Source organism: Ochlerotatus camptorhynchus, unplaced genomic scaffold (genome assembly GCF_037179485.1).
Source record: "Ochlerotatus camptorhynchus isolate MF236.1 unplaced genomic scaffold, CSIRO-AGI_Acam_v1.1 ptg000091l, whole genome shotgun sequence".
In the NCBI taxonomy this organism is placed as follows: Eukaryota; Metazoa; Arthropoda; class Insecta; order Diptera; family Culicidae; genus Ochlerotatus; species Ochlerotatus camptorhynchus.
The window spans coordinates 585410-607932 of NW_027040581.1; the positions used below are offsets into that span (position 1 = coordinate 585410).

General features: G+C 46.1%; 1 protein-coding gene across 1 annotated transcript in view; it reads left to right on the forward strand.

Annotated features, from left to right (window-relative positions):
* LOC135698606 (ankyrin repeat domain-containing protein 50) overlaps positions 1–22523 on the forward strand; it is a 49342-nt gene that overhangs the window by 15221 nt on the left and 11598 nt on the right. Inside the window, exons 2-5 of the mRNA XM_065218650.1 lie at positions 8568–12953; positions 14896–16249; positions 16313–16618; positions 16683–17005. Coding sequence (XP_065074722.1) covers positions 9117–12953; positions 14896–16249; positions 16313–16618; positions 16683–17005 — 5820 coding nt within the window. The 5' untranslated portion in view covers positions 8568–9116. The remainder of the gene's footprint in view (positions 1–8567; positions 12954–14895; positions 16250–16312; positions 16619–16682; positions 17006–22523) is intronic.

Consider the following 22523-nt stretch of genomic DNA (forward strand, 5'->3'; position numbering starts at 1 on the left):
TAGTTGGATAGAGTTATTAATTTGACTGCTGATTTGAAAGCACACTTAAATAATCTACGCAATTATTCAGGGTTGGTAGCAGGTCACTTTTTAGTGGCTAGTTAACTATTTTCAAGTTAGTCACTAAAAAGTACAAATGACAGTCCTATGGGATTGTACGTAATGGTGACGTAGGCCTACGTGGTCTTATGGGTCTTATATAATAAATGTTATTTGTTAACTGCAGCAGGAGCTTGTGTTTTATGTAGGAATAGGAATTTGAGCGGGGTTCTCTCTGTTTATACTCTTTAGTATGACTATGATTGCTCTGAAAAGAACCTTTCGATATGAATTTTAGTTGGGACATGTTCAGCAATTTAACTCTTTTGGAAAATCTTGGTGGCCCTGAAAAGGGCCAATGGTAGTACAGGTTTAAAGCCTTTGGAAGATGATGATGACGTGTAGTCAGCTGGATCAGCAAATCGGACCGGACAATCCCATTTTCTTTGGTTCAATAATTGGGCACTCGCAAGAGTCTCGGCCCGTCTGCTACTGGACAGGGGTTGAACTGGTGTCTGCGACAGGTTGGAAGACTCAGAATATCAGTGTCCGCCCAGTTAAACTCATTAAACTTCTTCTCTCAACATGTTGGTAAATCTTAGCCTTTAGCAGAAAGCCGCTAAACACTTTTTTCGGCTAATTTATGATCCTGTTTCACGTCATGGTTCTTCTCTATTCTTGTTCTGATAAATTAGTACTTTTATTTATTTTCTCTGCTGCACTAAATCAAACAAGTAGAAATAAGAAGGGATGTTCGTTGTACACAGGTACATTTCATACACTATACTCGGGTGTTTCGATGTTCACAGGCGTATTTGCAGATGCTTGTACACGGGTTTGTGCATGGAGCAAAATTACAAAATACAAAAACAATGTAGCAGACCAGGGGACTCGTGTCATGCACCTTGAGATTAACAGGCCTGCATCTCAACCTCTCGTTTATTTTCACAGTCTCATAGTAGGTACGGTAACTGATTCGTCTGCCCTTTCTGCAAGCCATTTCATATATGAGTACAAGCGCATGAGTTTATACATAAATGTTAACTTGTTCATTGTACATGAGTACAAACGGGCTTGTACAATACTTTCGAGTACTTGACACACAGTCACTATTTCTTCAAATTTAATCACTCAATCAAAATCTCACTAGAATAGTTGCGAACAGACGGTAAGGTTACCTGCCCTGGACAGTGGAAAAACCTTGAGGTAGCTTCAACAATAACAGGTCTCAGGGGTTATCTGGATCTTTACCCAAACGGGAAAGATGCTCATCAGTGTTGCCAGAGGTGGTGTGATCCTATAGTCGAAGTAGCATGATGATATTATCAACTTTTAATTCGTAAACAATAACGTTTTTGATATGCTAATTTTATTGTGCTGCAATGTACATTACACATTACATTTACATTTGTTTATTTTTAATCATACAAGCAATTATATAGGGTGTCCCAGAATGTCTAAGCTCGATTTTGGAACACCCCTGCTTGTTTCAGATGACGTTTAAACAGCTGATTATCACTGTGAATCATTGTTTACATTTCGACCAACAATTCCGTGTATCGCTAGTATCGGTCCGGTTCATTCCCGTGACAATGTGTGTGTGTGTGTTTTTTTTTATATATATAGTAAGGGTTAGAAAAGCTTTAGAAGCCTGGCCTGTACCGTATGCGTGATAATGTTTGCACCATTGAGCAATGTCAAAATTAAAAAAAAATTCTCAAAAATTTCGTTTTCGGGTTTTTTTTTTATTTATTCAAAGGGGGGATGTTTCTTAGAGCCTTTAACTATGTTAATCATCGATCGAGTTTCCACTTGCTGCAATTACGACCTCTACACGCTTCGAAATGCATGGCTGGTTCTAATAATGTAGTCTGGATCCATTTCTCTCCAGGTACGGGTCAATGTTTGTCTGAGGCTTGTTGTACTCGGGTGGCGTATAGAACAGGCCTTGGCCTTCATGGCGCGCCATATTGAGTAATCCAGCGGATTAAGATCGCGGCTTGATGGCGACCATATATCCTTCGCCCAGAACGGAAGATGTTCCTGCAACCACTTCTGAGTGCGGTTCGAGGTGTGGCACGGAGCCCCATCTTGTTAAAATACAACATTTGGCTTCGGAGCGTACTGTTCCACGGAAGAACATACTTACTTAAAATCTCGATGTTGACCTTGTCGCCTTCTGGAATGAACACCGGGTCCACTTTTTTGCCAGCGGAAACCACCAATCCAAACACCATAACGCTAGCAGGATGCTTGGTCAGATATACGTTCTTGTGCTCGTCGGCCACGTCTTTTACCGGAAGAGAATTAATATACCGGTCGGTTCTGGAATTTGATACGGGATCGACGGTAAACATGCTCTCGTCGGTGAACAGGATTACCGGATTTTTTCGCTTAAGTTTTTTTTTCCGTGCCCTCGACTTCGCCCCGCAATCTTCTTTTACGATCTTCCATGCCATAAAGTCACTGATCCCGTGTTCCTTTGCCATTTTCCTTATTGAACGCACTGGATTCACCCGAATCTTCCTTTTGATAGCAGCGATAACCCTTGGAACCCGAGCTGACCTCGGACGACCTGTGGCCACCTTCGCGGATAGTTGTCCTTTCTTTTATCGGTCTAAAACCCTTTTGACGGTCCACCGGGACACTCCGACGGCGATTGAAATGTCTTTTTGCGACATTTGTGCGTGGGACAAATCACGAATACGCTGCCACTTCGTCATGGAGCAACTGTCAAACTAAGTAAATCATTTTCTTTTATACACAGCCTACTACGGTATGAGCTATAGGTTACGTGCATGTAGTGAAGTTGGCACGGTGTGGTATCCACTAGTTGCTTAGTGCAGCTCCACTAAAACCCATTCCTTACTCTCTCCTCTGCCTGGATCCCACCGGGACCACTGTGATGCGACTACTTCGGGAGGTGACTGTGCTCATGCGCTAGCTGGCATTGCTAGATCACTGCTCTTATCTCCATTTACGCTGCAGCTCCGACATAATCTGCGTGACCGCCCTGCTGACGGCATTCCAAGTGCCCTCCTATCGACACATTTCAACGACGACATTCTCCACGTTAAGGACGGGCATCTCCCTTCGCACTGCCTCGAACCTTGGACAGTCGAAGACCACGTGCTCCGGCGTTTCATCGATGTTGCCACACTCCGGTCAGAGGGGTGACGCTGCGTGTCCGAGCCGATGCAGGTATTTTCTGAAGCAGCCGTGGCCAGACAGGAACTGCGTTAGGTGGAAGTTGACTTCTCTGTGTTTTCTGTTCACCCAGGTCGATCGAATCTGTATTAGTCGATGTGTCTATCTACTGTTCTCCGCCGTGTTCCACTCCTGTTGCCACTTAGCCAATGACTCTACTCTCACAACTTTCCGTACTCTTCCGGCTTCTCGCCGCCTGTAGAACTCGCTGTCCTTAGCCGGGGTGATGCCGATAGGGATCATACCGGCGATAACGCAAACTGCTTCCGACGAGATGGTTCTGTACGCACTCACGACTCGCATGACCATGAGCCGGAACGTACTGCTCAGTTTCCTTTGGTTCTGCTTCGTTTCCAGCGCTGGAACCCAGGCTGGACCTCCATACCTCAGTATCGAAGACGAAACACTGGCCAGAAGACGCCTCTTGCTACTGCAGAGACCAGCCTTGTATGGCATGATTCTAGCTATCGCGTTGACTGACCAATAACACTTCCGTTTTGTGGTGGGCTATCTGCAGCTTCGCTCCTTGCATCCAGTTACCAATCATGTCGATCGCTTCGGTTGACTTAAATTCCACCTCTTCCAGTGTCTCGCCTGTTAACGTCAAGACGACGTCGTCCGCAAAGCCAACGATCTCAACTCCTTTGGGCAGCTTCAGCGTTAGCACGCCGTTGTACATTCCGTTTCAGAGCGTTGGACCAAGGATGGAACCTTGTGAAACTCCCGCTGTGATCCTAATCGATCTCTAGCCGATGTCTGTCTCGTAGACCAAAACCCGGTTCTGGAAATAACTCCTCAGGATCCTGCACAGGTAGTCAGGGACCCTCATTCTATGCAGCGCTTTGGCGATTGTCTCCCAGCTGGCACTGTTGAACGCATTCTTGACGTCGATCGTTAGCACGGCGCAATATCGAGCTCCTCTCCGCGTCTGTTTGGACGCCTTCTCGGCTCTCTCGACCACTGTCCAAATAATATAAGGTCTGGACCAACAGGCAGCTTGCTGGCGTTAAAAGCACAAATGTTGTAAACATTGTTGAACATCTGCGAACAGATAGAAATACGTCACTGCCAACATACAGAGAACAGATAGAAATACGTCACTGCCAACAGTTGTTTCGTGTTAAAAGATAAACATTGCACTGAAATACGAACACCACTAAACATTTGCACATTTCACTAATACAAACCCTTTACGACATGGACTAAACTAAGGACACGGGATATAACTACAATAGATCAAATTACTGGTCGCAGTGGTGTCAACCGGTGGAAACTAACGATTTTAAATTGACTCACTACTTGACTAGCCTATTGGTCCCAAGTACATCGATTAACGTACCCCATTCTAGCCGAAATTGTAGTACTACACAATGTCCCTCCCCTTGGCTAGTTTTTAACCTGGACGTTGGTGGGCGGACCTAATCTTATGCTTCATAGTGGAGCGTTGGAGACGGTTGGTTTAGGTCCGGCATCGTTAGGGTTACCATATTAAAAACTTGAAAAGGAGGACATTTCATTTGAGGTATGGTGATTAAGGAGGACAATGATTCCCTTTCTTAACATTAAAGGAAGACAATGAGTTTTTATCAAACGTTTTAATAACATGTGCGCTATCACAAAGTTCATGATTTGCAAAGGTTCAATTGAGATTGTTCATAACTTGTTGTTGTTACCAATTAAATTCATCTTCTCGTTATACTTCTGAAAAATGCATCAAACTAGCCTTCATAATTCATTTTTGATACTTGGAAATGATCTAGTCTAGCTGATTTGTATGAAAACTACAGCTTTACAGCCTTAAAACCATCCCAACTTTTATCATGTTCAAAAATACATGTCATCGCTGATTGAAACCAACATGGAACATCTAAGCAACCTGTTAATTTTACCATTGATTCATCATAAGACTCTAGTGTCGTTTTCGTTTTTGCTACACTACACCGGTGTAGTGTTAGCAGCAATAAGCGAGACTCATTGACAGCTCATCATCATTTGTTTGTAAACAAAGGTGCAACCGATAGCTACACCCTGAATTTTTCGGTGTTCGGCGATGTAGCATCGGTGTACAGAAAACGACATGACCCATGGAACAATTTGGGCTTTATGAGGGTTCGGAAGACCATTATTTAGACTTGTAGAATGCTATAAAACCGCGATAAAACTTGCAATGCTACTTGGGAAGGCCGCTGCCATAGTGGGAGCGAAGAGGGCGCTCATAGCGTTCTATACAAAATAATTCCTTTTATTGATATTCCTTACATTCGACTTCACGATTCGCGTGCCTCTTCGCTCTCAGTATGGTAGCGGTCTAAAAAAAAATACCTAAAATCCCATAGAACCAGAACGTCAACGTTGAACACATGTTGGATTCAATCTGTGTGGCTGTGTTGCATTTGGTGAATTATAACTTAAATTTTACAGATAGAAAATTTTCAAATAAACCTGCTATTGTACCAGACTTATTTCTTTCAGACCAGGAATCAATTTTGACAAACACCTCGAAAATCACACGATTAACAACAGAGAGATTTTCCAACATTTTAATTTATTTTCGAAATGTAAAATTTATGTAAAAAATCAGAAAAATGGAACACAACCTAAGACTGTGTTCCATTTGATGAATTTTCACTGACACTTCGAAAATAAATTACAAAGTTCGAAAATCCCTATGTTGTTCATCTTCCGATTGTCGAGACATTGTTTGTCAAAATTGATTCCTGGTTTGTCTGAAATAAGTTTGAAAATTTTCCATCTGTCAAATATAAGTTAAAATTCTCCAAATGGATCGCAGCCTAAATGTAGGGGGTTGACAACTGTAGTATACTCCTAGTCCCACCATTGAACGGCATTGGCTAGATAAGATGAGGTTGCGACATAATTAAACAAATAAGGTCTGCCAACAACGCTCTTTGAAAACAATATTATGAATATGTTACTGGAAAAAAAAAAATGCCAGGATTAAAAGGAGGACATTTTCGAGAGCAAAAGGAGGATGAAGAAAAAATATTGAAAAAGGAGGACATGTCCTCCTTTAGGATACTATATGGTAACCCTAGGCATCGTTGGCTCATGCCGTGATAGACTAGCGTCATGAGCATTCGATAAGGATTACTGAGCTTCCACTCTCTGATGAACCATTGCATGAGAGAACCAAAGTTCTAGCCTGAAGTGATAGTATCACACTTGTTACTCCTTTATTTGAAAGCCGCGTTGTATTACGCTTACGTATAGGCACTGACGTTGGGTGCGATACTGGCGGGTTTTTTCCGCAAATCACTCTTATTTTATTTATTTTTACGCAGATAGATTTATTTGGGTTTGCAAGGAAATTATACTATTGAAATATTTCAGAAAGTGCCCAACAGTGCTCCTTCTATTTGCGTGACAAGCTTTCATTGTTGTTTTCATTGAGGTATTACTCAGGGAACGATGTTAAACACCACCATGGTATTATAACTAATCTTATATGTGCTTCATTTTGATTTGGGATAAGTGTTTGAACTATGGCTTGGGATTTCCACTGTGGCGTGCTTCTATTGTGACATATCCATACGTAATTTTGTGGGACAACATAGTGGAAACGTGTGAGTGTAGTTGGAGCATATACCTTATATAATTTAAAATCAGCTAGGAAACTAATTTCAAAGTGAAGCATTTTAGTTACTTGAAGGTGTCACCTGGGTCGATCTAAGATATAATAAATATAGATCAAAGTCAAAATTACTTGACACACGTTAAATTTTAGATTACATAGCAGTTTAGGTACTTAATAAACCATGAGTTATGATTGATTAGGTAAATTAGAGATTTCAATTATTTATTGAATTAGACTAATGAGATATCATAATCATCAATCGAACTTAAATAAGAAAATTCAGACAGCCTAATAACATTAAGTAGATTAACAGAGTTAGGAGAGAGTTAGGATGCGGGGGGGTCCGCTTAGGGAGGCAACTAGCCTTTTCATATATTGTCTGTTTATGTTGATGGTTGCTTTAAAATATCAATTTGGTATATATGTGAAAGGGTGAATCAGTGGGAGATGGATTTTCAGTTTCTTTACATTTTGCAACACAAATCTAGTACTATGTGTCATTTCTTCAAAACCCCCCTATAAACGACCTCTTCAATCCCTTCCTTTTCCCATGGGCGTTCAAGTGGTCCGCATAGACTATTCAGCCATTACCCTTCCTTTATCCTCGGCTTTGGATTGACTTGCGCTCCCATTGCCCCACCAAACGCTGCAAAATGAAAATGAAAATGAAAATTAGCAATTGGTTAAGCGGATAATCCGGAATAATTTTCTTGCGAAGCTAGGTCTCAACATGCTCAAAGAAAAAAGAAAATTATAATGGGATTAAAGACAAGTGTTTCATATGCAAAAGATGTAGGAGAGCTGAGTGAATTTCTGCCCCTAGCGTGGAATTCGGAAACAGTTACAAAGGAACTTCTAAGGGTGAGAAAATGTCGATGTCAAAGACCTCTTCTCGTATCATGGAGTAAATCGAGTTAGAGGTCCATGTGCTATTTAATGACAAAATGTCCAGAAAACACTAGTTCATATCTGAGGAAAGCTGATGAGTCTTGCCAAAAATGGATAGGTACTGTACCTGTATTTTTTGGTTCGACACCCTGGAATTTCAAAATTGAGATAGAGTGCGAGTGGCCACCCTGCAATATTCAATAAATGTCATGAATGGAAGGTAGACTTATGTCATATTTTGCATAAGTCAAACAGTAGCCCATTGTCTGGATCCGATATGGGATATTTCCAATGAAATCTAAACAAATTACGCCGAAATGGCACATAAAACCTAGAGAGTCCCACACTTGTGGCGCCTGTCGCCGTTGCTGTGCGCAATATGCTACCAATCCGCTAATAAGAACCAAACCACAAAATAGCGCACTCGACCGACTTCTCTAGCAAGCAGCACCAGCAGCAATATGGCATTCATTGTGTATAGATTTACCTCCCACTACCAGCATCGGAGTCATAGTGGCGTTAAAGCATGGTGTTGGCAAATCATCGGCACTACCCGCAACTAAAACAACCCACATGTTGGCGCACTCAAAGTGGAGTCATTGGCGGCCTAGAGCGCATTTATTGGCGTAGTTTCGTTCAACTGAAATTTAAACAACATTGAGAACCCATATAATATAATAAAATATGATGTAACGCAGCTCGACTTCCCTGTTGTCTCTTCTTTTGACTATGTACTGAACTGAGACCCCCATCATCGTGGTGGTACCATTGACTCCAACCAATGAGTTTCACACTTATACTAATCGTATCTTTACGTTTTCTTCTTGTTTATTTTTAGAATCGACCAAAACCGAGAGGCAACTTCTGCAGCGCCAAATCGACCAAAACTAGTGCTGTTGTGGCACATGGCACTTTTGGATCTAGTTTAGTTTGCTGCTTGAAAATACACACACAGAAATTGCGCCGACCCGAAAAACGCCGAAATCCTCCAGAGGAAGATGCGCGCGACATGCGACAGCACCTCGCCGTTGTCGTCATGAATAAAGCGTGAGACTTAAGTAACATTTGCAACCATTCGTCGAGAGTCAGTAGTGTACTACAAGTGTGTGAACGTTCATAATTTGCTGGTGCACAAGTCAGGGGAAAAAAGTAAATTACGACAAAACGGTGTTTGGTTTGGGGGGAAAAGGGGGCAAAAGGCGGACGCACGGACGGACGGAACATGATGGAGCTGCTACTGGTGCGTTTTTTGCGAGCAACGGCGGCAACGGTCCACTGCGGATAGGAAGAAAATTATGACTAAGCGGGCAAGCGCGAGTGCGCATTTTTATTAAATGGATCGAGTTTGGAGAATCAATTAAGAAATACTAATAAATACTGGAGCATAATGGCTTCTTCGTCGTCGTCGGTGAATGAGAAAATAGCCAACGGTAAAATGAACGCGGATGACATCTACGAAAACCTACCGTGTCGGGAGCAACAGCAGCAGATGCGGAACGGTGACACTGATGAGGAAGGAGGAGGCAGTGCCAGTGGTGGAGGCGGGGTGGATGACGAATGCGCCTCCGGGGGATTTTCGACTGACCAACCGGTAGTACAGCAGCCGGAAAATAACAACAAGATACAGAACAATTTGGCCATGGACAGCAAAGACAGTCTGTACGCGACTCCGTTGAAGAAATCGGATCGCCCGAAACCGCAAGGGGCGACCCCCAAAGCACCCACCGGCGGGGGTGATCGACGATCGACGCGTGCCCTCGACGATAATCTAAACAACAGCTCGGATCGGGACGTGAAGATTATCAACGCCGAGTTGGAGGACCGCAGAATACGAGACTTCCTCAAGGATACGTCCCAAATGCACAAAAAGATCGAACTGCACAAAGAGTACCAGAGCTCGAACTTCTCCTACCTTGCTCGGAAGGAACATTTTGTCAATCTGGTACAGCAAAATGTGCTGAGTGAATCGTTGAATGGGACTACCGGCGAAGATGCCCACGAGGAGGATATTGACCACTCGTTGCTAGGGTACAAAAGCTTGGCGAATGAGGAGGAGGATAAGAACTTGGACGTGGACATCAACGAATCACTGGACGAGCTAGAAGCAAGGTGTAACGAAAAGCTAGAGATGTTAACGAATCTTCACCGGCATCGGTCCGCAGAGAGAAGCCAGGAAGACAACGAACAACTAGACGTAGATCTTCCACCGGTTTTGTTGAATCCTCCTCTGAGTCAGAAACCTCCGGCGGGCAACAACCAGCTGGTCAATGGCGGTGGATCCACTCAAGCAAACGTCAACCGAAATGCAAGAGTGTACGATCCGAACCTTAGTTCGGAAATCAACGCCTATCTGAACCGAGAATGGGTCCTCAAGAAGATAGCCATGTGCTTGGAGCAACGAGCTTCGAAGAAGCCGGTACCGATACCACCGGGAGCAGAACCAGGAGAATGTGTGCCACCGTCGACGTCTGGATTCTTCCCGCGGGCATCCTCTACCCATCAACAATCGAACCGCGGGTCGGATCTACCTTCCCTGGGATATTTAGTCCTAGGATCCAACGGTTCCGGCAAGACCTCGATCTGTAACGACATCATCGAGGGCACTTCCGGCACCAAAGGGATGCTCAACCGAAGATTGCTGGCTTGTTACTTCGTAAATTCCCAAAACCCCGAGTGTCACAGCCTGAGTATGTTCATCCGCAGTATCATCCTGCAAATCTTGAGCCACTCAAGCTTTATCTGTCTAGCTGGTGCAAACGCCAGCACAAACGTGACAGCAACTTCGAATGATCTCACGAGTGGTGAAGTTGAACCCCAGGCCAAGATTAGCAGCAACGAAGCCTTGCCGGAGGCGGATCAAAAACCTCCGGAAGGTGCAGCCAAAGCTGAGACAAAGGATGTCGTCGCTGAGTTCGATAAAGAGCTGGAGGACATCATCCTCACGGAGATCAAAATCAACGAACGGGTAGCGGAGTTCTGTTCGAAAAAGAAGATCTGCCGACAGCAGTCGGAACCGGTGGAGAGCTTGAGCCGGGACAAAGAGTCAACCAACTATCCGTACACTACCCATCCCCCGCTGCAGAAGAGTCTACCTACCGAGGAAGAAATGAAGAAGGACAAGTCGATGAGTCCTGGTCGATCGAAGATTTCTAAGATCCCGGTCGCCATCGGTAGTAGTATCCGATCACCGACCAAAACCACCGTCCCGAAAGAGACACAAAAATCCGAAGCGGATGAGGACGAGATCATGGACGGAGGAGGTGAGGGAATCGCCGACTTGTCCGACATCAAACTGGACGAGGAAATCAACGAAGATGTCACCGCGGAAATCAAAGAGCAAGAAGACGCTGAACCGGCGAAGCCGGAAGAACCACCAAGGCCTTCAGCCCCGGAGGAAACCATCACCGCGGACGGTGCCAATAACATTCCGCCTCCATTACCTAAGTCCAAAAACTGCCGGCAAGTCATCGCCGACGGGTACTACGAAATGCTGCTCAGCAATCCGGACATCTTCGAGTCCATCACGGTCGACAGCATCGAGAAGAATCCGGACGACTGTTTCAAGAAAGCAATCCTTTTCCCCCTGTTGGAACTATGTCCTCCCAAAAATGCGCTACTGCTGCTGATCGATTCCATCGATGAGAACTACATCCAGGACGGGAACCTCATTTCCACGCTCAAAGGTAAACAGGTCACCAAGAGTCGGAACATTGCCGAACTCCTGTCGAACCACATCCACCTGATGCCCAAGTGGCTGTTCATGGTTTGTACGGCCAAGAAGCAGAACAAAAACATTACCAAACTGTTCACTGGCTTCAAACGGCTCACTCTGGACGACCTGCGCAAGAGTCACGTCGTCAAGGACGTCCAGCAGTACATCATCAATAGACTGAATACGGATTTCCGTGGCATCAATCTGACCAAAGATATTATCGAAAGCCTGAATCAGCTCTACATCAAATCCAACGGTTGTCTCCTCTACCTGTACAAAGTCCTCACCGGGATCAAGGAGAACTTCTTCACCTTCCGGGAGATCAAACTCATCCCGTGCACCCTGAATGGGCTGTACCTGTACATCTGCCAAAAGTCCTTCAACAAAAAGCAGTACAACAAAATCCGACCGATCCTGAACATCCTCCTCGTGTGCAACAACTACGTCGACAAGTATTTCCTCTTCAACTGTCTCCGAACCCACAACTACGCCCTCGAAATGGAAGAATTCGAAAAACGCCTAGATCTCATGCGAAACATCGTCGAGTATAGTCCTCGCAATCCTTACGCGTTGAAAATCTTCCACAATTCCTTCTGCGACTGGCTCATCGACGTCAAGTTCTCCACCAAAAAATTCCTCTGCGACCTGAACGAAGGCCACGTCATGGTCTCCATGTACTACACCATGGTTGCCGATCAGCTCTGTCCGAACAAACTTCGCCTCTACCTGTACCATCTGATCAAAACCGGCGAATACCTAACCAACAAAAACATCAACCTCGATCTCCTGCTGATCCTGCTGGAAACGAAATCCAACCTGAGCGACTGCTTCTACACCAACCTGCTGAACTGCTGTGCCCTCTGTGAGGACGAATGCAAGAACGACGTCAATCTGGCCTCGAAAACCCGCCTCATGCTCGAACGCTACCTGAACGCTGAACTGAACGAAGAGTTCATCGGTTTCCTGAACGATTTCTTCAAACCGAACTTACCGACGGATTGCAAAGTGCTCAAGCTGCTCATCGAAACCGGAATCAACAACGCCGATACGGTCCTGTCGTGCGAATCGTCTGCCATGAACTCCCCGGTACTGTCGGATCGCTCGCAGAACATCGATTCCGAGCTGGCCGAGCTGTTGATCTCGAGCGAGAAGAGTTGCCAGCAGGAGCTGCAGAAGTCGATCAACCTGAACTTGCAGCAACAACAGCAGTATTCGGGTGCGGAAATGGGTGGTTTGGCAGCCGGCGGGGGTCCCCTCGGAATCATTGGCATCGGGGTGGACCGTTACGATGGGGTTGCGGTTGGCGTCGGCGGTCACCATGAAGTGGCGATGGAACGGTGCGAGAGTGGCGTCGGTGGCGGCGAGGGAAGTGGGATTGGGGACTCCAAGTCGGACATCCAGAACGACCGGGTGCAGTACGATATGTTCGACGCGGAGCTGCACAAGGGCAAGGCGTTGATTCACATACTGGCGAACGAGGGGAACCACACGCTGCTGGAGCGGGCGCTGAATGTGAGTATTTTTATTTGGTTATTTGGCGTTAGGGTCTCGGGTCTTCTATGTAGCAGTGAATCTCTAGAAGAATTCAAGCTTTTAGAAGAAGTTTATAGGCATGCTAAGGATTTCGACCGAGTCGAAGATCAGACGGCTTCCAGGACAAGATCGCAAGGTTTCTAGGTTTCAATCGGTTGATCGCTAAGAATGTCCATTGGATCTAAAAAATCAATCCAAATGCTCTGGAGAACTTCACTTCAAAGGTATTGCTGAGTTAGTTCTGATGGTTTAAATAGTTAGTCTTTAAAGATAATTCCATATGGAGCAATCCAGAGTAATCAGACTCTGAATCAAGTTGAGTAATTTAAAGTTTGGGATTCTTCACAAGCTGTTCCTGAAGAATCGAAGCAAGGTTTTCAATCATTGGAAAATTGAAACACTTTTAAGGGCTTATCCAGAGGACTTCAGGGTTAGAAGTTCAGAATTTTACGTTTCAAGAGTCCACAGACTTTCTAGGGTATTCTAGAAGAAACCTGGGGAACGATTGAAGGTCTTCAAGAACAAGTTCAGTTGTTGTCTTTTTCGACCTTTTTTCCATTTAAACTTTCCGTCCATTTGGCCTTTTCCCGCTTTAAGTTTCAGTCGAGCTTTAGTCCTTCTAACTTTTTTCGTTTGACCTTTGCCTTTTGTCATAAATTCCGAGTTTAAGTGAAAGTTCATAGGAAATCTTGGGTACGTTTAGGAAACCTAGGGCAGGTTCATAGGTCTTCAAACATTTTTCCAAAGGCATTCAAGGGTCGGTTCTGAGGCCTTTAAAGTACAATCCAGTGCACTTCAAAGCCAAGGTAAGGAATCCATAGAACTTTAATGGCTAATCCAGAGGCTCTAGAGAACTTAACTGGACAAGTATTTCAGTGTTAGCCCTGAAGCTTTCAAGGGTCTTCAAAGGCAATTTTAGTTGGATGAAACCAGAGTAATCATAGTCAGAGTCAATTTGAGAAATTGCAACTCTGGTATTCTTTGCAAGCCAGCCCAGAGAACTACTAGGATAAACTAGTGCTGAAGATTAGAAGCATAAAGCAATACAAAATTGCAAAATTTAATCTCTGAAATACTCCAGGGCCTATCAAGAGGAATTATAGGTCAAGATTAGAATTGTACATTCACTAATGTAGACAAACGTGAAGGCCTTAGAATTTCTACAATCAGTTCGAATACCTTCAAGAGACACTTTGTAGAAGTTCTTGGACCAGTCCAGACACTTTCTAAGATATCTAGACAAAATTTAGATCACGTTTAAAGGTCTACTAGAACAAGTTCAGAAGTCTTCAAAAAGTTGCCCAAAGGCGCATATTGAAGACTTAAAAGGCCCTCGATAGACAGTCCATAGGACCTTCTAAGCACAAGTCCATAATATTTAAGGAGTAAGAGTTTCTCGGAAAAAAATGCACCATGAACACTTTGCCGTTCCTGTTTGACTGTTTCGAGAATCTGTCGAGCATGCTACATGATCATTCATCGACTAAGTTTTGAACAAGTAATTGAAAATCTCTAGAGGATCATGTTGCCACTCTTTCGATTATGACCTTTGCCTTTGATCATGCCCCTGGTTCGTTTGCTGAACACTGCCGGAAAGATACTTTGATGGAGCTGTGCAGTATTGGTTTTGGTCACGATCGGTTGATCGCTAAGAATGGCCATTGGATCTCAAAAATCACCTAGAAGTCCTGAAGAAGATCGTCTGCTAGAACCTGTCTGAACTTACAGCTAACATTAAAATCTACGGTATTTAACTTGATGACCTTCGGGCTAATATTCCATTTCCGGAAGTCGCGCAGGTCGTAAATAGGACTTCTACGAAGGTTCACAGTACCATAAAAGATACGCGAAAACCTTGGGACCCCATGTCAGTTCAAAACCGCTAACCAATCACGCAATTCCCCTTTCTCTCGCCCCACAGGCTTGCAAGGATCCGATCGACTTGGAAATCGAAGACCTCAACGGGCAAACGGCGCTGAACATTGCCGCCCGCAACGGTCACATCGAAATCGTCAAGCTGCTGCTGTACTACAAGCAGCCGCTGAACGACGGCACCGGACGGTTCCGCAAGATCGACGTCAACCACGCGGACCGGGACGGGTGGACACCGCTCCGGTCGGCTTCCTGGGGAGGCCACACGGATGTGGTGAAACTGCTGATCGAAAGCGGTGCCTGTGCCATAGACCGCGCGGATAAGGAAGGCCGAACGGCACTGCGGGCGGCTGCCTGGAGTGGAAACGAGGACATCGTCAAGATTCTGATCGAAGCCGGAGCGAACGTGAACTCGATCGATAAGCAGGGTCGGACCTCGCTGATTGCGGCTTCCTACATGGGACACTACGATATCGTGGAGATCTTGTTGGAGAACGGAGCGGATGTGAACCATACGGATTTGGACGGAAGGAATGCCCTCTGTGTGGCGGCTTTGTGCGGAAGTTCCGGGTACAGCAAGGTGATCTCGACGCTGCTGGAGTACGGAGCGAATACGGATCAGACGGATAACGAGGGGATGTCTCCGTTGTTGGTGAGTTCGTTCGAAGGCAATTCGGAGATTTGTGAGTTGCTGCTGGAGAATGGAGCAGATCCGGATATGGCGGATCATATGGGTAGAACGCCACTGTGGGCGGCTTGTACTTCGGGGCACGCTAACGTTGTGAAGCTGTTGCTATTCTGGGGCTGTGGAATCGACTGTATGGACTCGGAAGGCCGTACGGTTCTTAGCGTGGCAGCAGCACAGGGTAATCTGGAAACGGTAAGGCAGCTATTGGATCGGGGACTGGACGAGACACATCGGGACAATGCTGGCTGGACACCGTTACACTACGCGGCTTTCGAAGGATACGCGGACATTTGTATTCAACTGTTGGAATCGGGAGCCAAGATCGACGAATGTGACAACGAAGGTAAGGCAGCTTTGCACCTGGCGGCTCAGGAAGGACACAACTCCGTGCTGGAGGCAATACTGAACATTCATCGGCCTTGTATCGATCAACGAGCTCACGACGGAAAGACGGCCTTCCGGTTGGCTTGCCTGGAGGGGCACTTCGAGTGCGTTCAGACGTTGTTAAAGTTTGGATGCGATGTCAACTCCAAGGATGCCGACTCCCGCACGACGCTGTACATTCTGGCGCTAGAGAATAAGCTAAAGGTGGTGAAGTTCCTTCTGGAGTACTCGAACGTAGACGTTAACATTCCGGACAGCGAAGGGCGGACGGCGCTGCACGTGGCATCGTGGCAAGGCCATGCCGAGATGGTGAAATTGTTGATCACGTTAGGTAAGATCGGTGCATATCTTTTTTAGAGAAAGGATCAGCCTTATTCATGTGTGCTAATTTCAGGTAACGCCGACGTCAACGCAATGGATCTCGAATCGCGAACACCGCTGCATTCCTGCGCTTGGCAGGGCAATCATGAGGTGATGCAGCTGCTGCTGTACTACGGAGCCATTCCGGATCATGCCTGCAAGCAGGGTGCCACCGCACTGGGCATCTCCGCCCAGGAAGGACACGAGAAGTGTGTCACCTATTTGCTCAAATACGGCGCGAATCCTTACAAATCGGACCACTGCGGTCGAACGCCAATAAAGCTGGCAGCGAAATCGAATCGAAACAACGTTCTTAGGATACTGGAGAATTATACCAAAAGTAGGTTGCCTCTGACTCAAGTTTGATAAACCCCTTTTTCTATGAAATATTTGCTCCATTTCAGACGACCTCGACGGCGGCAAGATGGGGCAGCAGCACCAGAGTTTGAACTTCAAATCGCCGGATGAGCTGCCACCGTCGTCCTCGATACACAACCCGTCGCCTTCGGGTCCCTTCCCGAATCCGAACCTGCTGATACCGAGCAACAGTAACAGCAACAACAATAATAATAACAACAACAACAACAACAACTCGCCGTCCCTGAATGCAACGACGAGCTCGACGCAGAATAGTAACTTCTACGAAAATACGATGCATTCGGACAACAGTAGCCTGCACAAGCGAAAAAGTGTCATCTCTAGTCAGTCGACCGGTAGCAGTAACGAGGTAAGGTGGGGTTGCCGGGAATTGAAAATCATTGCCCGCTCAAAAAGGGTGTAAGGGTTTCAAAGATCGTCAGTCATTGAATAGTAACAGAAGCGGATTCGTAATTTCGGAGATATGGCTGAAATATGTTAAGTTTTCTGTTAACCACGGATGAAGTCTCTTTTGAAGCATCATCTAAATCTTGGGAATATTTCAAATTTCTTCAAGCATATTTGCAAACCTAAAAAATCCTGTTTTCGTCAGGTACTACTCAACGTTTCTTGGGAAATTCTTGAGTGCTATTGCAGTTAGCTAGTAAAATATTGCCCTGTAAATTAAAAGACAATTGCCACCGTTTTTTTTCTTTTTTTTTTGTAAAATATTGTTTATTTAGGTCTTAAATAACATATTCAAGATAGGTATTTAAAAAACATATCAATCTTCTAGAGTCAAAATGAAATCTAGCTCGCCTACATCTATTCTATTATTAATATTCACATTGACAAAGTTGATGTACTTAATGAACGTTTTTAAAATTTGATTTCTTCTCGCTGTTGTCATGTTACCCAAGATTGGCCGTACAAGATCGTCGAAGCTCAGCCTCTGCCAGCCGCCGAGTGTCGTCGTCAATTTTCGCTGGATGTGTGCCCAAGCTGCAGCAACTCGAGGGCATTCGCAAAACTTATGTTGCAAAGTCTCGATTCCTACCGCACAGTGCTGACAGTTTTGGTCGTTTGCACGGCCGATGACGTTCATCAGTCTACGGTGCTCGCGTCTTCTCGTTCACTAGCAGGTAGAGATCAGTACGCTGGCTCGACGATAGCCTTCTCGATGATATGTTCATCCAGATCTTTTTCCAATTGATGTCTGGATGATTTCGTTCCACTCTGGGTAGCTCAGTGTGTTCCAAGTAGAAACGATGGATTTGATCGCTGGAGGGGTTTTGTTGGATGTGGTGTGGAAATAAGGGAATTTGCTGTGAGAGAAGTTTTAGGCAAGGAAGATCGGCGGGGGGAGGAATATTTTGGGCTAGAAGGGACTGATAATAGGGAAGGGAAACGATCTCCTGCAGGTGACGATTGACTAGAAGTGCTTTGCATTTGATCGCCGGCAGTTGCAGTTTCAATCCACCCTGCTCTCTGCTGCGCGCCAACTGCTGCATTGGGACTCGTGCGGGTAGCCCACGAAAAAGGAAAGTCCCCATCGTTGATGTCAACTTCGCCGTGTGAGCACATTGCGGTGGAATAACAGACGAGAGCTACCACACCTTCGCTGTAATGAAGATGTTCAGCAGTAGCACTTTCTGCTGCAGGGAAAGGGAGCGCATGTTATGCAACCATATGAGTTGCGAGATCCTCGATACTAAAGCGTCCCAGTTTAGTTTAACCATCAGCCGCACTGAGTTGGTGAAAATAACGCCCAGTACCTTGACATTCTCCTTTGTCTGCAGCCCTGGTATCGTCAGTGGATCTTCATTGATAAAACCAACATCGATCGCCACTGTTTTCAGTCGATTTAGCTTTGCCCCGGATACGATTTCGAAGCTACCAAACAGCTGATAAATACGGTCGATCGTGTGTTTTGAGGTGGCAATCACCGTGATGTTATCAGCATACGCAACACAAAGGTCACCAGCGCATACACGCTCCACCCGTGTGAGGAGGGGATGAAGAAAGAGCACGAACAGCAGCATCGACATCGGTTCTCCCTGACGTACGGACCGTTCTATATGGAACGGCTCTGAGAGGCACCCATTCACTAGCAGCCGTGATGAAGAGGCAGCAGCGACTCGAGAGAGCCAACAGACGAAACCCTGGTCGAAGCCCAGAGAGAGCAAGGTCCGATGCAGGAACTCATGAGAGACCCGATCGAACGCGTGGTCAAGATCGAACGAGATCAACTTCCCATTCTGCTTCCTCGCGATTAGCTGCGCAATACGATCTTTGAGCGAGAGTGTAGCTTGGAAAATAGAACGGTCGGTATTTGCGCATTTTTGAGAGGCGCTCAGGACTCGATGGATCCGCAGTACTCGTTCCAGGCGGGCCTTCATCACGCGGGAGAGGATTTTAAAATCGACGTTGAGCAGGCTGATCGGACGATATGCTCTTGCTGTCCCATCCCCACCTCGCTTTTTAACCAACACAATAGTGCCATCGGCGAATTCAGATGGGAGCTCATTCGTCATAGCTTCATTAATAACGAAGTAGAGCTCTCGATAGATGACGTCGAAAGTTCTTAGGTAGAACTCTACCGGCAAACCATCGATCCCCGGTGATTTACGTTTTTGCGACGTTCGGATGTAGTTTTTCAACTCGTCAATGCTGATCTCTGCCATTAGAGCTGTGTTGGCTTCGTCGTTCTCGGGTACGGCTCTCTCAGTTTCGAACATTTCTTCCCCCACCTGCCTCGTCTCTTCCGCCGCATACAGGTCCCTGAAGTATCGAAACATGTGTTGCTCGATCTCCAGAGAGCCTTGTATTTGCTCTCCTCGTTCGGTCTGCAGTCCTGTTATGGTTGTTTTTTACGTCGTCTATCACCCAACTGGAAAGTGGATATGCTCTCGCCGGCTATAAACGTCTCGTTGATGCGGATGAAGTTTTGCGCAAATTGCCGCTGCAACGTGAGCATTTGTGCTTTTACGCGGTTGATGGTCACCAGCATGGTGGGATTCTGGTAATAGCCATCATATGCGAGTCGTAATTGCTCGTAGAGTCGTTGTTGTTCTGCGTTGAAAGTCCTGAAAACTTCACTTGACTTCCATCGGAAAAAAAGATTTTATTTTTGGCTTCGCGCATGAGAGCCACCATGTCATCCAGCTGGGGAAATTTCTCCGTTGGCGGGTCCAAAACTGCCATCGCACTTGGAATTCCTATAAGTTCTCGGCGGTTAAGAGGTGAGGGCGGAAGGACCAGTAACCGCGTCCTTGTTCGCGTCCAAGGTGGGGAAGGCAAATGCGCGCTGTTAGCGCTTTGTGATCCGTGAATAAGCATACGTGCGTAGCAGCACTCCGCAGATGCTCGCAAAGCCCATCGCTGACATACATGCGGTCGAGCCTGGATGTCGCATTGTGTGTGATGTACGTGGGTGCGGGGGTTGTGGGGTACAATTTCAGCCACAGATCGTGAAACTGTAGCTGCCGTACGGTCGCTTGGAGAGCCGGGCTTGTGTTGGAACTCGTTGAGTCGCTCGGACGTAGCACGCAGTTAAAATCTCCAGCGAGGATGACGTTTTGAGTGTTGTACCGAAGGTAGTACGCGATCGTGCCGTTGAAAAATCTTTCTCTTTCCGCACGAACAACTGTCCCCGATGGCGCATATACGTTGCAGAGCGTCGTGTTTTGCACCCTCAAAGCGATGAGACGACCATCCAGGCTCTTCTACACATGCGAGAATTGTATGTGGTCTTTCAGCGCGATTGCCGTTCCCCGCCTTGCTTGGTCCACATTGCAGATAACGTTGAAGCCAGGGATAGAGAGTTGCTCATTCTCCACCTCCTGGAGGAAAACGATATCCAGTTCCAGTGTTCGTACAAAGGTTCGAAGAGCGTCAATCTTCGTTGCATTCGTAATATTGTTGATGTTGATGGTGGCGAGGTTGTAACTGGAGACCTCAGCCATTAGGACGGTTGGTTACTCCCATCTCGCTTGTCGTCGCAGTCGTCATCCACGCGAGACTTCTTGCCTGGTGGTCGAGTGCGGAGGTGTCTTCTGGAGCTGGATGACCCTACAGACGAATCTGTTTCGTTTCCATCGGACTTACCACTAGCAGTTTTGCGATCCACTCCGCCGCTAGCGGGGGGTTGTTGACTTGTATAGGGAGTCAACGACCCGCTGTCCGATGGGGGAATCGAAGCCGAGGTAGGGGCTAACGTGGGGAAATTCTGTTCGGTCAGAACTGGTGGTAACAGCTTCTGTTGTTGACGTTGGGGAATTTGTTTCGGTGGTGGCATGGTAACAGCTTTGGCCGAGATTGGTTCGAACCGAGGCCGGGAAGCTTGGTTCGAGGTCGTTTTAGTTAGGTTCGCAATGGGAGCGGCTTGGTTTGAGTTTGTGTTGGTTTGGTTCGCACTATAGTCGACTGGACTCGTTTTTTGCGACGGCGTCTGCTTTGCGGCATCGGCGTATGATTTTTGCACGAGCAGTTTTTTATTTTGCACGCAAGTAGCCCCGATGTGCATGTATTCGCGGCAGTGTCGGCATGTTTGTAGCTGCCCGAAATACGATACATTCGTCACTTCGCCGTCGATCGTGACCCACGACTCGATGTTTCGTTTCACCGTCATTTTTGCTACACGAACGCCGGTCGAAATGTCAGGGAAATCGATATCGGTTCCGCATCGTTGTTCTCGTATTGCGATTACGTCACCGTATCTTCCTAGAAAATCAGTGATTTTTTGATCCGACACGTCCTCGGATAAATCGTAGAGCCTCACCTCCACTGCTCCCTCCTCCAGTGTGATTTTCAACGGATATTTTTTCCCGTCGACTGTAATTTCGTGTTTGTTGTCGTGTTCCTCACAGATTCGTTGCGCCAACGCTAGGTCGACGACTTTCACGAAAGAAACTCCGAGGGTTCTGCTGTTCTGAATCCGTAGCACTTCACCTTGCTTCAGACCCAATATGGTCGCACAGAATTTGTGAACTTTGGCATTGTCCGGTTTCTTCGGCACGTTCGCAAAATCTATGCGAAAGGTGTTTTCTCGACGGCCCATCGCGAAGTCGTTTGGACGCGCAGCGACACGTAACGGCTCAGCGATGCGCAGAAAGAGAAAAAAAAAAAACACAGTTGGCACTGGTAATTAGCTTGTGTTCGACTTCCACAGAACTGTAGCAAAAATACATCTGTTCAGCTCGGAAGTTGAGCGCTCACTACCGTTTTCAACCAGAGGTTGTACAGACCAGTAAGGAAATTAACGCCTTGCGAAAAGCTCCACCTGCTGGAGCTGGGATTGAACCCTCACTTCGTGGCACTCACAGTCTTGTGACGCCTGAACGAGCAAACCGCACGACCACGACCACGAAATCTTCTTTGAAAATTAATTGAAGTCTTTTCAACAACTTATAAAAGTTCTGAGAGCATTTCTAGTAACTCCACGATAAGTTGTGAATGTCCATAAATGATCATTGAACATTCCTCAGCCATTTCCTCTTGAGTTCGATGCCAACATTTCATTAGAGGGAAACTGCTTTTGTAAACAATGATTTAAATCGCCGATTTCTGGCAAATAAAATCTCACTCCTGCGAACTGTCGTGACTGGACCGAGGTTTCTAGCCTCAGTCACGGTTCCACGAATCTGCTGCTTTCCCTGTTGGTCCGTTAGTGCCACTATCCCTTCTGCTGGTGGTCCTTTGCTGGTCACCGGTCTCTCCACAGTCCGTCATAAGAATGCCGTCAACGAGCTGTATCAAAATTCCCGAACTATAGTCGCTATATTTATAGTCTGGCGGATAGAATTTCACGCTCACTTGATTCTACTCATTTCTATTTCACACTAACTCTATCTACTACACAAACTAACATCAGAAAACATTCCCCATTT